At 52.1% G+C, this 20,362-nt stretch overlaps 1 protein-coding gene across 1 annotated transcript in view; it reads right to left on the bottom strand.

The window, feature by feature from the left end:
• TANC2 (tetratricopeptide repeat, ankyrin repeat and coiled-coil containing 2) overlaps positions 1 to 20,362 on the bottom strand; it is a 242,739-nt gene that overhangs the window by 8,102 nt on the left and 214,275 nt on the right. Inside the window, exons 17-26 of the mRNA XM_080369447.1 lie at positions 18,727 to 18,970; positions 17,769 to 17,862; positions 12,313 to 12,446; positions 11,784 to 11,907; positions 7,336 to 7,511; positions 6,955 to 7,087; positions 6,344 to 6,373; positions 5,328 to 5,419; positions 3,763 to 3,909; positions 1,641 to 1,741 (exon numbers count right to left, since the gene is read on the bottom strand). Of these exons, the coding sequence (XP_080225573.1) occupies positions 1,641 to 1,741; positions 3,763 to 3,909; positions 5,328 to 5,419; positions 6,344 to 6,373; positions 6,955 to 7,087; positions 7,336 to 7,511; positions 11,784 to 11,907; positions 12,313 to 12,446; positions 17,769 to 17,862; positions 18,727 to 18,970 (1,275 nt within the window). The remainder of the gene's footprint in view (positions 1 to 1,640; positions 1,742 to 3,762; positions 3,910 to 5,327; positions 5,420 to 6,343; positions 6,374 to 6,954; positions 7,088 to 7,335; positions 7,512 to 11,783; positions 11,908 to 12,312; positions 12,447 to 17,768; positions 17,863 to 18,726; positions 18,971 to 20,362) is intronic.

The raw sequence follows: 20,362 nt of genomic DNA, 5'->3' as shown, positions 1-20,362 counted from the left end.
CTAGCGAAGGGGAAGCCAAAGCGTTGGTAGCCCAGAGCCCGGCTCGCCGCCACCACAAAGCAGTGCAGCTCTGACGGAGGCGCAACCGCTTGCGCCCGTGAGAACGTAAAGCTGTGCCCGGCGCGGGGAGCACACAGCGCCGTGCCCTGCAGCTCGGGGCGTGGGTCAGCGCCTCGGGCCAGGCCGCTCGCTCCAGTTCCGCAATGGCTCCCGCTCACCTCGTCGGCAGGAAGGACCCGAGCGGCGCGCGGGGGCACCAGCCCCCCGGCAGGCTTTGCAAGGGGAAGGCCAGCCTGCGAGGAGGGAACGGGAGGCGGGGGGGTCGGGAAGGGGGTTGTCACTTACAGGGACACTGCTGGCTTTGGAGCAAAGCCCTCTGTTAGAGCGTGGCTGTCATCTGGGAGGATGACCCCAGTGAAGCTCCTCACACCTCCCAACGCCCGCCTACGCCATGGCACCAGCCATGGAAGAGCAGGCGGAGGGAGAAGCGCCTGTTCCCCGGACTGGGCTGACCTCGGGGGGCTGCCGGGCACAGGCTGGGAAATGCAGGAGGGGAGGCAGCGTGGTGATGGATCCTGCTGGAGGGAGCCGGGGCAGACATGGCCGCCTGGACGTGGGGAGGCTGCGACCGCCTGGGAAGGGACCCGGCTCCTCCGGTTCCTTACAAGGGCTCCGGACACAGCGGGGAGGGAACCCACCGCAGGGCAGGCGTGGGGCCGGTGCGGCACGGCTGGGGGGGCTCCTCTACCCCACAGAAGGGCACGGCTTTGCCCCCCACACCGTGGCCAGGAGCCCACTCCCACCCATCGCCTCCAGCAAGGAGGGTCAAAGCGGGGGGTCTGTACTGGCACAGGTGAGCTGGACGTTCCTCCGGCTACTGGTGACTCTCTGCACCGCCACGCCAGGCGTTCTGGTTGCCGTTTACAACTAAGACGTGCGCAACGACAGCGCGCCCAGCCCTGGAGCGCGGGGCTCAGAGCAAGCCCTCCAGCTCATTGAGGAACGGCGTTGATGGGCTTAGAAATGAACCTGATCTCCCATCTTTTAGCCTTCGGGGAGATTAAGCAGGGAATCCTCTGGGCTCCGTCGGAGGTGCAGAGAGATCCCAGTGCCGCGGCTCCCTGGAAGCCGGCTGCAGTGCTGGGAGCAGGAGCTGCACCGTCACTGCCCAGCTGGGCAGCAGCTCCTGCCTCGCAAAAAGTGCTGCAGGACACACAGACTCACAGCTCTTAAAGCCAGGAGAGATCACCGTGATGAATAAGCCTGCCCTCTTGCACAACATGGGCCACCACAGGGCTTCCATGAGTCATATTTTGCTTCCAGTCCAAGCAGTGGTTGAACTAAAGTGTATTTTTAAAAAGAATACTCAACTTTGGTGTCAGGTTTCCAGTGTAGTGAGACGTTCAGACAAAGTTCAACTAAGACGAACCTCTCAACGCGTTTGCGTTCAGCTGTCTCCAGAAATTACCAAATGAGGGAGGGTGTTACTCTGGAGTTTGAGAGGTTTGTAATTTCATTAACAAACGTTCCTTTGCCATTTCTTCCCATGGGGACACTGGTACGGTTTTGCACGGCGGATGCCCACATCGATGTGGCATCGAGGAGACCAGCCCCTCGCACTTTTCTCTCTCTCTCCTCACCTGCTGCTGCGTTTGGCCCTTGCTCTTGCATAGTAAGCTTCGTAAGATTTCGGTTTCAGCTCCAGTGCTTTAGTAGCAAATTCCTCCGCCATTCCAAAATCCTGTCATTACAATAGGTGTGCAGATAAGTAACTGAATAGATATAGAAATAAAAATATATACAGCTTGGGGAAAAAAACAAACTTAATATGGGCATTTGCTTTTGGTTTTTGGTTTTGCACATACCACGGAAAACTTGGTGGTACCGGATTCTTTCACACGGATTCAACATCATTTACAGCCAGAGAGCTACGATGGCACATCCAGAGCCCCCAAACCCTCTTGTAACGCCAGATGCTGTCAGCACCCAGAGAGCCCGGTGTGCCACCGGCTCCGTTCTCATTGACTGTGTCCCCAACAAGTGCATGCAATCCCTCTCCGACAACCTACAGCCTTGAGGAAACATCTGGTCTCGCAGAGGCTGGAATGTAATCTCACGAAGGATTTTTTTCCATAGTTGAAAGCCATGGGAAGCCTTTCCCACGCCCTCTGTTTCCCACTCTGCAACACACTGACATGCTTTGAAGGGGCCGAGTACAAGTGCACGTGAAGGAAGGGACTAGGACATCTCAGCAGCTACAAACAGGACTTGCCTGGCAAAGGTCTCCTGCCAGTGCCACCCCCTCCACTGGTCCTTGCCTCTCTCCTACACCACCTCGCCTGGGAGACTGGTTAGGGAGTGGGGAGGGAGGGGGTGGCAGCACGGGATGGGGACAGCTCTGGGTGCTTTCGAGTGGCAGTGCCACAAGCTGACGCTATCGGCTATGGGTCAAACCCTGCCGGCCGCCCTCCTGCGCCCTGTCCTGAATGCTTCACCTACCACTAAGCTCCGCTGCAGCTCAGCACTTGTGAAGGAGACCTCTTCCCAGCGGGGGGGCTTCATTTCGCATCCAGACCTCGCCTTGGACTGCTGGCTTGGGCCATGACCCGGAGCAGTTCTGGGAGGAGGGACCCAAGAGCACTCCTGATCTCTTCAAACACTGAGACAGCAAACTCTTGCTGCCTGGACACCCTGCCTGGGGAAGCTCACACTGTTTGTACCTGCAGTAGCAGCTACTGAAGAGGTAGTGCCTAACAGACTACGCGGGGAATGTAATCAAGAGGTTGGTACCTGTATGGTCTCATCTATAGGTGCAAAAACTGTAGGAGCATCTATCAAGAAACCTGGGATTCCCTGGTTAAGGTTGGCACCTGTATGGTCTCATCTATAGGTGCAAAAGCTGCAGGAGCATCCCAGAAACCTGGAATTCCCTGGTTAACAATAATCCAAAGCCCTTGTCCTCAAAGCACAGGCTTAGCTGCCAGTTGGCTTGTTTAAAGAGCAGGTTCACACTTTTTCTCCAAACTGTGGTGTTTCTTCACCCGCATTAAGATTTTACTTCTGTTGCTTTTCACCTTTCTCCCTCACAGCTTAAAGAAATGAAGGTGTCACAGAACCCCCTTCCCTTCCAGTGTAACCTGTGCTGGCTCATGGCCTCGGAGGAAATGTCACTTGCCGAGCCTGGCACCGCTCTGCGGGGCAGGACACATCCCGCAGGGCAGGACACATCCCGCGGGAGCTGCTGGCTCTGGGGCAGGACACATCCCGCGGGAGCCGCTCACTAGATGCTGCTTGACTGGAGCAAGGAGAGTGACAGTGATCTGGCAGTTCTGGGAGGAGAGGGAGTATGTGGGGGTGTTTCTGGATGAGTCACTGCCCTGGGGAAGTGCTAGCCCCCTAAGCATATGCTCCTTCGTTTTAAATTAATTAGCATTCAAAGCAGCACACCTCCTAGCTCCTCCCTCAGCGCTGCCCTAGAAATCTGGAAAATGCCTCCACCCCCAATTCACATCATCATCAAAAGGGAGTAATAAAAAATTCAAAGAGCTATAAACATAGCAATGAATTTTTAATCATCAGAAATGCACATTAAACCATTACTCCTTTTGAATTCTAAGATGTCAGGGCTGGGTGAAAGACAACCAGGTTACACCGAGGAGAGATCTCGGAGGTCACAGCGCAGTTACGGGACGGACACGTCCCTGTGCACAGGCAGAGAACGGGCAGCTTGTGTGCGAGGCCAGCAAGAGCGGGGAGACTTACGTTCATTTTCCTTCGGCACCGGGAGAGGTTGAGAAGGAGCGACACCTTCAGCTCGCGGAACGTTTTCAGGTCTTCTCCGAATCCTTCCCTGGGGAATTTTTTCAGAGCGTACTGGTAGCGCTGGGCAGCCTCTTTCACTTTACCTTTCTAATAGAAGGAGAACATGTCAAAGCACATCCTTGGGTTGAGTTCACTTCCCTGTAGAGAACTCACCAGCCCCGCGAACGTTTTAGGTGGTTAAGGTAACACAGATTCACCGTTTAGCCCTTTTCTAGAAAGGAAAGCCAGAACCTTTGACCAAGGGAACATCTGATCTGGAACTGCAGGTGCCTCGTGCAAGCTGAGCTCTCCCACTTGGCGCAGAGCTGTCATGCCACGGGGGGAACCGCGGCAGGAATGGTGTTATGTTGGCTTGATACCGCTCCATCTGGTTTCTGGATGGATGGTCTTTTGAGCTGGGTGATTGGTAACCCGTTCCTGGGGGACACCCTACACCCACACCCGAACAAGCACCAGGGAGGGCAAAGAACAGCAGGTTCTTTGCGGGGAGCTCCTGGGGCTCAGAGAAGCCTCTGCAATAGCAAAGGGAAAAGTTATGGCACTGCCGTGGCTCTGAAGATGGACAAATAGGCTGAGATTCACCTCCCTGGACTTGAGATGTCTGAAAATTAGGTGTCTACATCTAAGCCTGTCAACTGGCTTCCATTTATAGTTATCAGGACGCAGCATTCACCTTCAAAGGGTGATTCATCTTTGCTATTCTGGGCACCTATTTTTGGCACGGGATGCTCTGTGCCCTGGAGGGGGGCAGCCACAGCAGCTAGGGTGAAAGAAAGAGGGCAAGATGGGATCTAGGGCGCGCGCAATTCATGATGACCCAGACATAAATTTTGTGGCTATGAACAGAAAGCTTTAGAACCTCGTAAACTCGGGTTTCTCAGCTGTATCGTGTATCTCTGGCAGATAACTCCAGTTACAATGCCAGCTTTGCATATTTTCTGCTTCACCCTTAGAGCTGAACAGTGAATCATTGTTGTACTTGCACATTTTGTGTGTGTGTGCAAATCTCCACGTTTTAAAGATCAGTTTAAAATAAACACAGAGCAAAAAAGACTCTCTAACTGTAACGGTGGAACGTCTCCCATGGGCGAAAGGACATGACAAAGCCATCTGTGTCCTGACAATCTGTTTTCATTGCAAAAAGCTGCTTCCACGAGTTTTTCTGGGGTATGCTATCTCGGTGCCTTGTCCCACTGCAATGACCCTGCTAGGCAATGACAGCATCATGAGATCAGATGCAACGACATCAGCGCTCCGAACGAACACTTGGGATCTGGTATTTCCAGAGAGGAAATGAAGTGCTGGCTCAGACCCAGGCTGCAGAGAGACTTGGCTTTGCTTCAGCTTCATTATATGTTTGGGCACCCAGTGCCCCCTCCCCAGCCCCACAAACCACAACCGAAGTCTGCAGAGGCAGGACTGTGAAGGCTGCAGCACCGCTCAGCCAAAGCCCCGCGCCACGTCAGGCTGCACCGGCGCAGCTTTTCCAGAAACACCCTCCTCACCTTATAGAACATGTCTCCCTCCTCCATCAGCTTGCTCAACAGGATGATCATGATGTCTGGTTTGGAGGTTGCCATCGCCCATGTTGCTGGACCTGCAGTGTACAGGATGCATGATGGGTAAAAAACTCATACAATGCAAGGGTGGTAGGAAGCTGGGTGGAAAAAATACCCTGGGGTGGGAATTTCTGCTGGAGAGAACAACTTGGCGTGGTCAAAGGGCAGAGCGCTCCAAATGATTGAGCTGACAATTCCTCCCGCACTTCAATGAACATCATCCACACTGTCCTGGTTTTCCTTTGCAGTCATTAAGGCTAATCCTAATCCCCACCTGGGGCTGGGAATGCCAGGAGCCACTTCCACCAGAGGGCGCTGCTGGTCGTGGAACCAGCTCGGGGGAGGGGACACGACAAAACTACTTAAAAGGGGGAAAAAATAAATAAAAAAAAAAAATAATCAAGAGTGGTTACATAAAAGCATTTCTAAATTAAAATCTCTGGCAGCGTACTAGGAAATCTGCAGTTTGACTGTCAATAGGCGTTTTGCGTTAAGTGGATTGTGATTTCCAACTTCACAAGATGTTGTTTCTACGAGAGTAGAAAATCCGTTAGGGTGGAGAGTAGAAAATCCATCAGGGTGGAAAATACGACAGGGGAAAGGTGGTGCCAAGTGCTGCTGGTGCTGGGCTGGGGACACGCTGGCTCCGTGCGGAGCCGCTGGGTATCTCAGGGGCTCACACCGGGAGGGAAGGGGTGGCAAAAATCTGGGGGCGGCTCGTTAGTGTGGGTGAAGAACAAGTCAACAATATTCTACCAGTAGATTCAGTACGTTTTGAGGGAAGGAGGTTAGTTTTTGAGTTCAAGTTATTCTCTGCAACAGTCATTAAAAAAATTATTCGAAGGTGAGGTAAATTAAAAGATTAGAGGTGTTGGGGACGCATGCAGGCTAAATCAAACAGGAGAAAGCAAGGCTGACAAAGCTATCAGATCGAAGCTGATGCTGACAGCAATGAGATATACCTCGTGGGCGACTCGGTAACGTCTGACAACCTTCAAAGAAAGGAGAAAACAAAAAGTTGTAGGAGAGAGGGGAAAAAAAAATGGATGAAGGTGAAAAAAAAAAAAAAAAAAAAAAAAAAAAAAAGAAAGGAAAAAAGCAGCTGTGAGAGGCAGGCAGCAAAGAAGCCAATGCACCAGCAAAATCCCCTTTCACAGGAAAACGTAACGTGAGCAGCTGTGTGGCGCAGCGCAGGTAACACTAAGATCTGAAAGCATACACAGAGCAAGTGAATGCAGCAGCTCACAGCAATGCACGGACACAGTACGTTTGTTGACTCAGACTAGTAAAGATAGAAAAAGCATTACCAGAGGAAAGACCTTGCCAAAGAAACAGTTGTTTATTGATTAACTTTGCTAAGTAATACGACAGCAAAAAAAAAAAAAAAAAAAAATTTCCCCATTTTAAGAAAGAGAAGAAGGCAGTCATGACTCGCCGGCTGCTTTTGGAGCACGAAGCAGCAGCCGGGGCTGAGGCTGCCTCTCTCTTACGCTTGTATTTTCTGGGAAGCCAGCCCCACTGCTCGGAGGGGCCTGAGCACGGAGCCGATGGCGGGCTGTCCCCTTGTTCCTACCTATCTTTGCTCCTTTCTTCAGGAGAGTGACGACGACCGAGGTGTTGCGGCACCCCACCGCCCTGTCGAGGGGCCGCATCCCGCTGTAGTCAACGTGCTCAATCATGGCCCCGTGGTCCACCAGAAACTGAACCTGCAACGAGAGGCCGGGGGGTCAGCGCTGCCCCGGGGCGGGACGCGGGGTGCTGGGGGCAGCAGGAGCTCGTCCTGCTCCGCCGCTCGGGCTATGGCCACCCCTGCCGGGTCTCAGCCTCGGAAGCGCCTGCACGCACGGGGGGCCGGGACTCTGTGTGCTTCTTGCTCCACCGAGCTCAACCATGCTGTCCTAGGGCTTTTACATCAACCACCTGTTTGCTTCTGCACCCGCTACAGGCCACTTACCACCTCTGCATCGCCGTAAAATGCGGCCAGGTCCAGCGGAGTGCGTCCGTTTTTATCCGCGTGGTCGGTGGCAGCTCCGTTCTCCACCAGGGAACGCACCACGGTGAGGTGCCCCTTCAGGCAAGCCCAGCTGAGGGCCGTCAAACCCTCCTTGTCCATCAGAGCGATGGAGGCACCTGAAAGAACGAGCATCCCTTCAGCAAAGAGCTCTCTGCTGTCGAGCACTACAATACAACCACCCATCCGCTTAGTGATGACAGCTTATTTTTAGAGAGCTATCTACATAATTATTAATGACTCTATTAACATTTCTCCCACTGCAGATCCCACCCTCCATGGCAACTTCAAATGCACCGATAGGAACTGTGGCAAAGGAGTTTATTCGCACCAAGCGGCAAACTTTTTCGCACCTAGCTCTGTAGGCTTTTCTGGCAAACATCTTCTGAGCAGCAGGGTGGATTTGACATCCCTCATCTGAGACATCAATCTTTCTTTTTAACTGTTTTGGTGTTTTTTTTTTTTTTTAATCAAAACCCATTGCAGCCTGTGTGAGTCAGAGATGAAGACCACTTTGCTGATTCAGCAGGTCACGGCGTACCAAGGGGAACTAAGTCAATTCAGCTCCGTCCTTCTAAAAAAGCACAGATTTTCCCCTCTTCACTCCCCTCCCCTTTACCCAAATTGACACAATTTCCAGCAGTGTTTCTCCTTGAAATTCACCCAACATAAATACGAAGCTGTGGGATAAACTACTGCCAACCGCAAGCCAAGGAGAGAGGGACCTGACATTTTCTTGGATGAAGAAATCACGCTGCCATACCAACGGGTCAGTTTTGCTTCATACGGCATATGGATACGCATGTGAGATCTGAACAGCAGCATTAAGCGAACGCTCCTGACGCCGTGGCACAGGCAGGACTTGGGCTCTGGGGCGAGCAGGAGAGGTCCCTACCAGCTCTGCTCCTCCGAGGAACCGCAGCTACCTGCGGGATGCTCCTGCCAGCAGGCCGGGGTGAATGCCTGCTGCAGCATTTTTCTCCTGTAGATAAAATCTCAAAACCGCCTGGCACGAGACCTTTGCTGGCTCCAGAAAGCCCAGCGAGTGGGGGAGTAATGTGAATTTCCTGAGCCTTCCCATTCATCCCAGCTGACATATCCCCCAGTTAGCACCACCGCCCCGATGCTAGCAAACTGCTAGGTCTTCCAGCTTGCACAACTTTTCCTTTGCGGAGGAGCACAACGCGCCAGCATCTGCCTGGGATATGTTCCGAAACCTCTGCCCAGAGCTCCCAGCCCAGCCGCAGGATCCGGCCCACCGTGTGCCCCCGAGCGGCACAGCCGGCTGGTGTGCCACGGGGGGACACGGGCTGCAGGGCGGCTCAAAGGCACAAGCAAAGGCACGGCAAAGTCCCCACATCTCGGCAGCCTTCCCTCACGTTGCCCACACCGCACCCAGGGACCCTTCGGAAGCCCCGGGAAAGCCCTGCCGATGATCCTCCGCTGACCCTGGGCCAACTTTCGTTCCTTTTTTTTTCGCGTTTGTATTTCTGAAGAGAGATCATATGAGAGAATGAGCAGAAGGTCAAGAAAAATAGTTGTAGCAAGATTTCCATCCATTTTAGGAACTGAACCAGCTGCCTGGCTTGGTTTCAAGAACTTTCATTGATGCAGAAAAATAGCAAAGCAAGATGAAACCTCATTTCATTCCTTCTTGCTCGCACCAGCTACTTTCTTGCAATCAAACCGTCAAAGCCTTCTCTTGTGTTTTCCCTCTGGTGAGAAATCTCCTGCAAGCAGAGGGAAGGCTGGAAAGCCACATCATCGCTCAGCCTTCCCACTCTTTTCCTGGTCCAGTGGAAGAGACACGCCATCCCACGGGGTACAGGCTGGGGGTATCACTGCAGCAACGCGAGCTGAAGGTCTAAGCCAGTGGAGAACGCACATCGCTTGGAGATGCCAAAACGCTGCTGCGAGGCGGGCTGGGCACAACCCCCGCGGCAGCACGAAGCTCTGCTCGACTCTGAAGGCATCCTCCGCTCCTTCGGGGATCCCCGTCCTACTGAGTGCTGAGGCACTGACCTCAACCCAACGGATGGTTCCGAGGGCCAGCGGATTAAGGTGACCTCGTGGGATGGACCCCTGCTGCAGTGGGGGAGGTTCTGTCTGGGTGACCCCAGCTGGCTGCTGAGAAGGGCTGGGCTGCTCCTTCCCTAAAACCCCCGAACCTGCTACATGCAAGAATTCATGATTTAATATGTCATCCAGCAGGCACGCCACGCAGCAATGAGCCGGCTGGTGAAAAAAAAATAAAAAATGACCGACACTTGGAGCATCAAAGAGAAGAAGGGAGCAGCCGGGATGGTCGGATCTTTTCTGTTCTGAGGGTCCAGGCTCGGTGGCATGTGTCAGAGGCACAAGGCAGGGGGCGAGGAGCAGGATCCACAGGTACCATGTGCCCCACGGCAGCAAAACCATCGAGGGATTGATTTTTGTGGAAAATTGAGGTTCAGAATCAAGCTCTCTCCAAAAGGAATGAGCATCTCCAAAAGGAATGAGCATCTCCAAAAGGAATGAGCATATTTTGCTTTGTGTAACACAGATTTGTACAAATACCAGCTCTAGCAGCAGCTGGGGAGTTTAATTCACCATTCACACGTCCGTTACTTCTGGGTGTTAAGCAAGAGCAGTAGGTAACTCCAAAAATTTGGATTTCAAATTGATTGATGACTGCAACTCTGTTAATAAGAAGTGTTTACTAACGCTGACTGTGTTAATCAAGTACAGTCAAATGAGATTTGCTTTGCAACACACTAATTAATGCTTATGGCTTATGATTCACACACTTTGATTTTAATGAAACATTGAACAGGATTGTCAAAGCCATTTTAATTAAAATATAACATTTATCACTGTACTCTGCCCAGGCTTGCGCTAACTTTTCAGGATCATGTGCTATAGCACATTTAGTGGAGCTTATTACACTATTCAGAAGAACGGATCTTTTAAAGTAAAAAAAGATTTTTGTATTTTTGACTTCTTGGGCTTTTCATGTCCAAAGAGCCAGGGAAACGTTACGTGCATTTGCTGGTGATCCCATAGCCAAGATCAGATTATTTGGTACTTTCATCCTCCACTGAACCAGTTGGTCTTAAGCAACATGCACAGTTCGCAAGTCTGGCAGAAACCCACATTTGCTTATTTTAAGCCTTCTACATAGATTCAGCCAAGCTGCAAGAGGAGCCACATTACAACGCAAACACGGAGAGTGTTGATTTGAAATTTTTGAAAACCTAGAACCGCAGAAAAGAATTCATTGAGTTAATTTGTAAGAAACTCATCCCTCAAACTGATCTTTGTCACACCCCTATGCAGGTTACAGCACTGAACAGCAAGGATCCCACTGGCCTGCGTGCAGGACAGATGGGCAATGAGAAACTTCTTGGAAGCCTGGCAATTCGACAGCGAAAAAATATTCTTACAACTACTATGCAGAATATTCAAGTGTCTCACATTTTGGCTAAGAGGTCAGACACAGTCACTTACGATATGAAGAAAATATCCCTTCCCAAAGAGGGATCTTACCTGAAATAAAAATATCAAATAACAATACAAGAATTAAATGCTATTTCTAGGAAAAAGAAAAAAAAAAAAAAAAAAAAAAAGGAAAATCACCCAACCAAAACAAACAAACATTGGCTATTTGTCAAAACGACCCCACAAAAAACCAAACCCCCCTGAAGCCTCTCTAAGGAACTACCGAAACAAGAAATAGTCGTGTTCACACAGGTTGCAGGCAGCGTGTCGGGGTGACTCACCTCAAACACGAACGGCAGAAATGAGCAAAACTGAAACATGCTCCTGTGAGGGAGAGTCACCGGATACCGAAAGTGCTGAGCAAAGCCAACCTGTGAGTGAAAGCTTTGGAACGATTCTGGTTTCACTAAACACACCGAAGCCTTGCCTGGGCTGGGGCCTCACCCTCCTGCTGATGCAGTGTCAAACACGTGGCCACCAACACTAGCACGAAAAATGGAAGCGTTAAAACGTGTCCCCTTGCCTGCCTGTTCCGTGGCGATGCTGACAGCTCAGTCGCATCACTTGTTGTTTTTTTCTCTAAGGTGAAAGCTCCAAGCATGGTTCAAGGGCATGTTCTTAACTCAATGCTCAAAGCACCTGCGATTCATTAGTTCATTTTCCACCTCAAATGCGCGGTTTGGAGGCCGTGAGCACCAACCAGACAACAAAACGCATGGCCAAGATTAACACTAGGGCTACTCTAGTCTGTCCCCAAGAAGCTGGATACGTTGCTGAGAACCTGCCCCACTGCCCGCTCCAGCAGCAGGATTACAGCCCCCAGCCCGACACAACGGACCCCAGCTGTGCAGGAGCCAGTGCGGTGGGACGTGCCAGGGCTGGTCCCCAACATGCTTCCAGCTGCGTGCTCTAACCTTGTGCAAGCAGGAACTCCACCGTGCCCAGGTGTCCCTCGGATGCAGCCATCATCAGCGGTGTCCGCCCCTGCTTGTCTGCCATGTTCACATCAGCGCCGTGCGTGAGCAAGAGGTCTACAATCTGCAACACAAAGCGAGACCAAGCGCTGTATGGAGAGACCAGTTGGGAACCAGAGCCGAGGATGAGCAGCGCGGTCCCCGTGGCGTGAAAACTCACCCCCCGGGGCACGGTGCCCTCTGGGATTACTGCTGCAAGGTCAGGGCACAGGAGGAGCAACAGAGGTGTAAGGACAGGAAAAATGACCTTTTAAGTCAAGAGCATCTCGTTTGCTCCCCCAACGGTGAGATAACACAGTACTTAAGCAAAAGCTGCGCGCAGCCAGTGAGAGCACGGGTGCATGAAGCATCAGCATCCTTGCTCCCATCACTCCCCAGAAGACCAGGGCTTGCCTCCTGCACCCGGCATCCCGGCGGGCACACGGGACGGCCCGAGCGCGGACACCAGGCACTGCGCTGAGCCACTCACCTGCCAGTGGCCCTGTCTCACGGCGCTGAAGAGCGGGATGACACCGCGGCGGTTGGGCTGGGCCACCGCGGCGCCCTGCTCCAGGAGGAGCCGGCAGACATCCAGCTTCCCGCGTCCCGCCGCCGCCGTCAGGGCTGGAGGAGAGAAGAACAGTGAAGGGAAGGTGCCGCGCTCCCCACGGAGCTCCCCCCGTCCCGAGGCAGGTCCTCCCGCTGGGCACCGGAGCGACGGAGCCTGAAATGCCAAACGTCCCTCCCGGCAGGCCAAACGAGCAAAGAAAACTGGTTGGGTCAGGGCAGTTCGAGCTCTTATCATTTTAGTTAACTTCAAAGGTCAAGTCTTCCCCGGCAAGATCTCGGAACATTATGGAATAGGATGGAAATAATCAGCTTTTATTACTTTCCGCGAGTGAAACCGGGCGAGAACTGCAATGAGCGCGCCGTCGCCTACAGGCATGCACAGCTGGTGCCCACGGGGTGGCTGCGAAGGACCAAGAGCCTGGTCATGGAGAGCCCTCCCTGCTCCCCCCGGCGTCCCACGGGCTTCCCCACCACAGGCTGCGAGCCGGGTGCCCAGCACGCGCCCAGAGAAAGCCCCGCTCTCCTGCTCTCCGGGTCCGTGCCGTCTTGCCAAGACCCTCTGCAACCCGCCCTGGCTCACTCCACCGGGACTACACGTGCGGGACCGAGCGGGAGGCAGGGACAGATCGCTGCCACCCCGGGTGTCGGGCAGATTTGTGGGTCTTCTCTGTCTGAACAAGCACACAGCAGCACCATTCAGACAGAGGATTCCCCTTTTCAGTATCTCACCTTAGCCCGTAGATCTTTGAAACCAAAGAAACAACTGTAAGGCAAACCCGGTATGAAAATTTTCACCCGTTCTCCCAGAAAACCACGAATTCTGGGCTTTGTTTGTGGCCAAGACTGATCCTACCAGCAAGGGTCTTTGTGCAAACCCAAACTTCTCTCTCGCTCCCAGTATTACAGATGCTCCCAGCACCACAGGTGGGTGGAAGCAGCACCCCAGAGTCCTTCCCTGACAAAACGTGCTCCGTTAACTCAGAAAGTATGGGTGGGTTAGAAAAGACACATTCAAACTGAAAATAGTTCCAGGCGCAGGCTCTGCCTTCGGCTCGTCTTGGGTAGTAATTTTAGACTTTGTGGTCCCTCCCTCCTCTCCCCAACTTTCCGTGCGCTCCAGCTCAGCTCCACTGGCTCGATGCTCTGCTGCTTCCAGTAGGAGTCAGAGCAGAAGGTGGGAGTCTATTTCTAACTGACGTAGCTTGTTTTTTCTTTGAAGTACATTTCTGTGGGATGGCTGATTACGAGGTGTTGATGGGTTTCCAACTGCAACACTGTTAATGTTGGGGGATTTAATTAATTCTCTATTCTGTTCCACATTATGGTTCAGTTTTCTTCTCTTGGGGTGGAGAGACACCAAGAGTTAAAAGAAAAATCATCTCGCTGCCACAAGCAGAACGTTCTGCAAAATCTATAATCAGATCCATGTGGGTTTTAAACGTAAGCTACAAATATAGAAGGAGGACTGCGCGTAATGTGCACGGCAGAGGGGTCGGTATGCAGGGCTTTTGGGTTCTATTTCTAAACCTGCCCGCACTTGAAATGTTGCAGGTTAATTTGAGGTGTTTCACGTCAAAACGACTTATATTTGCAACAACGAAATACTGTACAGCACCTGGGTGTTTGGTGTTAGTCATGAAATGTTCTTTGGAAAAGACACTACTGAAACAGGGGGATTTGATCCGCGGCCACACCCTTACCCCCCTCCACCCTGCCCTGCCATCCACTCTACCCGCACCGACACATCTTTCCGCTACTCTCTTCCTCAGGGTCAAAGCAACTGGTAGCTTCAGTCCGTCCCCTGCAGCTCCAAGCTGCAGAGCCCAAGGGGAGCTCAAAAATTTCTGTGCTATCAGCAGGTCACACCTTGCTGCTTCAGGAAGGTTCCACACCGATGTGCTGGATTTCTGCTGCCTGCTGAGAGAGACCTACCCGAGCTCGTCTCGTAGAACGCACAGACACCTAAACATCCATTCTCAGAAACGGGGAAATGCTCTGAGGGGTGAGAGGAGCTCGGTGCAGCTGGGCCCTGGGGGACCAACTCACCAAGGCACACCAGGCTTCACCGGCGCCTGCACTTTGACCAGAAGGATGGACTAGATGACCCGCTGCAGTCCCTCCAGCTGCAACGAGCCCGACAGCCCCCGCTGCTCCCAGCACAGGCACCCACCCCTGCACCTCCAGCCTTCGGACCAAAGTGGCTTCTGACATCCCCAAGCTCCAGCTCCACTGCTGCCCACCTTGAGCCTGTGGCTGGTGTCCAATTGTCCAAGCCCAAAAGCTCAATTAAATTACTTCAGGAAAAATTCTAGAAGCATCTGCTTATTTAAGCCTTTCAGCACTCCTTAGAGGGACTCAGCAGCCTGTTTCTGGCATCAGCAACGTGCCTTACAACAGCCATTAGTCTCCAAAAACCCCACAACACAAGGTAAGGCTCTGCCTGTGTGTTGAAAGGAGACTGGAAAAGCCAAGGAAAGGTGATGAGAGGAAATGAGAGAAATGGAAATGCTTTGTTTGAAGTTTTTCTGTCTGCCAGAGAGCTCCTATGGCCCAGCATGAGCGAGGCAAGCCCACCAAGCCCAGCCAAGGCACAGCAACCAGGATGCTGGGCTGGAAAACGTTCATTTGCAGCTTTTCCATGAGGACGTAATGCCAGGAGAACAACTCACAGTGCAATAACAAAGTCTTGGCATAAAGGCCATAAAACGGTTGCTGCATTTCTCAAAACACAGCTCAACCAAAACCTGAGACAAGTTTCAGGTGTGGGCATGCTCCCCTCCGTCAGCGAGCAACGTCCAGATGAGCCACAGTCTCCGGCACCAGGGATCTGCAAGGGCGCATCCTGCCTCGGCTGTTGTGCAGAACACGTCTCGTTCTCGTAGAGGAAAAAACAACTTTATCTGGACAAGGAATCATGAAGTCGCCCTACACGGCACGTGTACCTGCTCCCCAGCCTGGCAGCCAGCCCAAGGCAGCCTGATGGGGTCGTTCGTTGCACCTCCAACTCTGACGGAGTTATTACAAGTGACTCAGATACTTTCGTGTTGGGTTTTGATCTTAGTCTTGTCCCTGGGAGAAATATTCCATCTGGAGTCGGCTTTAGTCTGCTGTCAGCAATTCCTAAACTTACGATGTCACTTGGCACTGCCACGGGGATGATATCAAGCTGATATCACTAAGGCAGGCAGGCAGCTCTGCTCTGCGGAAGATTAGACACATGAGCAACAAGTATCAAAAAAACAGACAAGACATGATTCAGATTTTTAGAGCAGATTGCTATTTTTGGGTTGAAACCAGCATTTCTCTTCAAATTTAACTGAACTCGCTCTTTACTTTGGGGAAAATAATAATAATAATAATAATAATAATAATGATCAAGAAACGATCTAAAAGGGAGTCTGTAGATCCGCATAAACTTGTTCTGCCTGTGCCTGGGCAGAAGACTGCTGAATTTAGTGGCTGGCTTGGTTTTGCTCATTTTCCCGTTTTCCCTACCACCAATTTTAATGGGATAAAACCCCATCCTTTGAGATGGCTCCTCAGTGTGTGTGTGATTTGTGAATCACAAATTCACATTCCCACCTATCGCAGTTACTCAGAAACCACTCCCAGACCTCTGGGTGAGCCCAGCTTTTGGCATTGTTGGGAGGAGAGGTGTGGGAAGGGGGACAACAGAGGTGGGAAAGGCTCCTGCTGAAGAGTCCTGGGGGCATCGGGCAGGCTAGGAACGGCAGAGCAGCCCAGCACAGAGGGAAAGAGCAACGAGAAGAGCTGGATGGTGTCAGGGAGATGAGCGTGGTGCTCACTTCCAGCCTGGAGCACAGGGCTGAGCAGGAGGGAGCGGGATGGTGTGACCTGCAAAGGCAGACCCCCAGCGACGGGCAGGGTCAGATGGCCCCGGCTTTACACCAGGCTCTGCCAGATCCATCCAGGCAGCCCAGGACTATCCCAGCGCAGTATCTGTAGCGTCTGACGCTGCCCACGAGGTTACTTTGCAGGGAGACATCTCAGCAGCTTTCGATCTAACTCGGAAGGTGCCTGGATCACCATCCTATTTACACGATGGTCCTCAGGAGCCAAACAGCAGAGAACATTCTGGATGGCCCTGGCCTGGTCACCACTGCAGACCGTGAGCTCACTGGTGGCGAAGCCGTTCTCCCGTTACCGAGGTTCAGCCATTTCACTTGGCTAATCCCATTCCTCATTCTCTTTTTCTCCCACGACACCCTAGGGGCACTTTTAATTGCTCATTTATGTTGCCCTTATTTCCGCCAACAACGGCACAACGCCCCCGGCACTCCGTGACGTCCCTGTGGGCGCAGGAGCTGACTCTGTCCCTGCCACCCTGCGCGGGGCACAGAGCAGCCCGGGCACCCCCGGCGGCGCAGCTCATCCTTCTCTCCTTGTCCTTGACAGCTCAGGGGCAATACTTTCTGCTAGACACCGCACCTTTCCGGAGGTAAACCAGCTCAGAACACAACCCTGCCCCCCCCACCTCGCCCCCTTCTAAGCAGACACAGCCCCACCAAGGACCGAGCCACGTGCCCACCGCCGCCTGTGCCCTTGGATCGTGTCGTTCTTAAACAAAGGTGACAGACCCAACGTCAGCACCCGCTACCCCGACAGGAACGTTCCCTTGGTGTATTATCTTGACAGGAACATTCCCAGTGATGGAAGTAGATTAGTGAGTTGAGTACAAAAGGCGGTGGGTAATATTTCTGAGGTCACTGGAGTGAAAAGCTAACGGCTGCGAGTTTGAGTATCTCAAGAAACGGAGACGACAGCGCGCTTTGTGTCTGTGGGGTGGAAGGGGTGACCGGCTGCTTTTGTTTTAGTAGAAGTTGGGAAAGCAAGGCTTCTGTGTTATACCCACTAATACCAAAATATAGTACTGCACAAACAGACATCGGTTTAATTACCAGGTACTAAATAATGAGAAGTTTTCAGAAAATCAATGGATAACTTAACAGTCATGGTGCTGCACGTAATGGGGAAGGCGAGAGAGAAGCAGGGAGATGCTTTGGATAAACATGCCCAATAACAAGAGAGAAATTGCAGGATTGTGTGTCCCTCTCACGTAACGTGAGATGTTTCAGAGAAATCAGGGGTCTGGTTGTCAGAAATGCTGCATGCCTGCACACTCCTGAGAAGTGCCAGGGGCTGCAGCAGCTCAGGATTTTCAAAACTCAAACTTGTCTGTTTTACTTAAGCTGAGTGCAAGCTCCACCCTGGCTCATGTAAACCACCTGAAATCGGAGCAGAGGAGCTGATCCTTCTCCCTTCATCAGAACAGCCGAGGGATGCACCAGGTGGTGGGGAGCCCATAAATACAAACACAAACACGCAAGATGAAGCTACCGCATCTAGAGAAATCACCTGTCTCTCCCCAGAGGCTGTCAAAGCTGTTGATTTGTGCTCGCTCCACCTCCTCTTCGTCTTTTTCTGGAAGATCGAGCAGGTAGGAGACAATCTAAAACAAAATGACATGTCAGCTCACGAACTGGGATGCGTTATCTATAAACGGCTGACATCTCAACACGAGCTCCTCTGAATACACAGAGGGAAAGGAACAGCCTCTGCCTGCCCCCCCCGAGCTCTAGTAAGTATTCCTCCAGCGATCCACCACCAAACCTGCTGCCCTGGATGAGCAAAAAAACCCCACAGACCCACCCGAGGGTCTTGCTGCAGCCAGAGGTGACGAGCCTTTGTAGTGTCGGTTCCTTACGACCGTATCTGTTCTGGTACAGATGACCCAGCGCGTGCAGCGGGTGCCCTCGGGGGAGGGTGTTTGGGTAAAATGGGACCCCTCCTCAGGGGAAGGGGCAGCAACTGCCGCAGGTGCTGGGGCTCTGCTGAGGGGACCGGCGGCAATACTGGACCTGGCATGGTCAGGTGTATGGTTGGACTCGATCCGAAAGGTGTTTTCCAACCAAAATGATTCTATACATCATCTTGCACACGGCAGATCTTGAGCAGTATGACAGGATGAAGCTCTTTGACTCTTCTCTCCCCCAACACACAGTCCAAAGCCACCTGGTCTCACACTGCCCCAGCAGCGCTGGGCAGCGGCGTAAGCAGCGTGCTGGTTATCCCCCCTGCTTCAACGTTTGTTCCAGCGACCTGACGGCTTGTTGGGCTTCCCCTCCTGGATGCCCACCCAGACCCCGGCACCTGCTGAGGGATGTGGGAATCCCACTGCCTGGGATGGGAAGGGGAGGAGGAGCAGGATGGAGGCACTGACTCCGGCTCCGAGACCCCCTTTGGTCAACACTCTGGCCAGGACCCACAGCCAAGCGGTGGTTCCCCACCCCCCAGAGGTGCTGGCAGACCTCACCTCGGTGTAGCCCATGCTGGCCGCGGCGATCAGCGCCTGCTGGATGGCGTGGCTCTTCTTAAACACGCCCTGCTGCTGCCCAGCCATGGTCCAGTCGCACTGGATCAGGAACTTCACCACCTCCAGGTGTCCCCTGAGCGCAGCGTGGACCAGAGCGCACTGACCGTTCTTGTCCAGATGATCCACCTTGAAAAGAGATGACAAAATACAACTGAGCCAAATCACCAGCAAAATGCCTTTGTTTCTTCAGTGTTTCCAGCCCCAGTTTCAAAATAATGCCGCATGTGCATATTTCTGGTAAACTATCCCTTCCACAACCAGAAAACAACCCTTCCCACAGCAATTCTGCCCCAGGCTCAGGCATCCTCATGGCCACAAGTGTTTGCTTTGGGTAACACCACTATTTTTTTAAGCTTTCTTCCATCTTCTTCAGACTCAAAGGCTGCAAAAGCATTTTTCCCTTTGTGTCCCAAAGTCCAGTAACTGTGTTTTCTTGCAGACTGAAATCATACACGCTGATATCATCTCCTTTATTCAAACCCACAAAGGGCAAACCAGCTTCTTTTCTAGATATTTCTGTTGAGAGCCACAGAAGCGCCTGAGCCTGCAGGAGCTCGTCAGGTGGGTTCTCAGGACAGGGCATGGTTTTCACTTGATGCCTGAAGACATCAGCTGGGATTTCTAGGTCCCATCCCAAGTCCAGTAACTTTGAGAAAACAGGACAGGTAGATCAGCTACCATCCTCCTGCTGGTTAACCCTTGCAGTGCTCTGCAACCTATTATATCTCGTATTATAAAAGTGAGAAATAATTATTTTAGGAATATATTCTACTAATATTAACTGGTTATATCATACATACAGGAAATATTTCTCATAATACATTAATATTTATAATGTATTAATGTATTTCTCATTTCTCAACTTACGCAGCAATCAGCGTTGCAGTTTTCTATGCCAGAATCAAACATCTCACCCTTCAAACCAAACCCAGCTGGTCCCCTCCACACAGTCCGGGATACTCAAGGAAAGCTGTGAGTGGCAGGACCTCTGCGTTGCACTGCGCTGCCCGAATATTCCTGCTCTCGGAGGTGGAATGCTGCTGCTCACCACTGAGTGCCAGCGAGTCACCCAACTCTCCCAACAAAAGCAGAAATCTTTTTTTTCCTCCGCACTGTCCTCGCACTACTGCAGACAGCACAGCAAGATCTACACGCCCCCCCGCCCCCCCATCCCTCCTGACTTTCATACCAAGAGTACCCAAACCCATATATTGCGTTTTGAACTGAAGCTAAACATACAGAGAAACCACAAATTGTTTCCAGGAGGATCCACTTCAAAAATCAGCACAATTTTCTTCTTCAACAAAATCTTTAAGCTTGACTCATTATATACAATTAAAACTCCAAACACCCACCACAAAGCTAAACAAAGGGTATTTTTCTACGACAAGTCTTGACAGAAGTTTTGGGGAAACGTTGTCTCAAGGAGGTATTTAAAGAGGGCCCCGTGCTGCAAAAGCAGCGCTGCCACTCTCAACCTCGTGAGGTTCAAGGACTTCCCCAGAGCATCCTTCTGCGGCCACCCGTGTGGTGCTGATTAGGCAGCTCCTACCTCAGACCTGAACTCCAGAATGCT

This window comes from Falco punctatus (assembly GCF_963210335.1).
Source record: "Falco punctatus genome assembly, chromosome: 19".
Taxonomy (NCBI): domain Eukaryota; kingdom Metazoa; phylum Chordata; class Aves; order Falconiformes; family Falconidae; genus Falco; species Falco punctatus.
The sequence above is the reverse complement of the archived record's forward strand: the minus strand, read 5'-3'. Positions and strand labels throughout refer to the sequence as shown.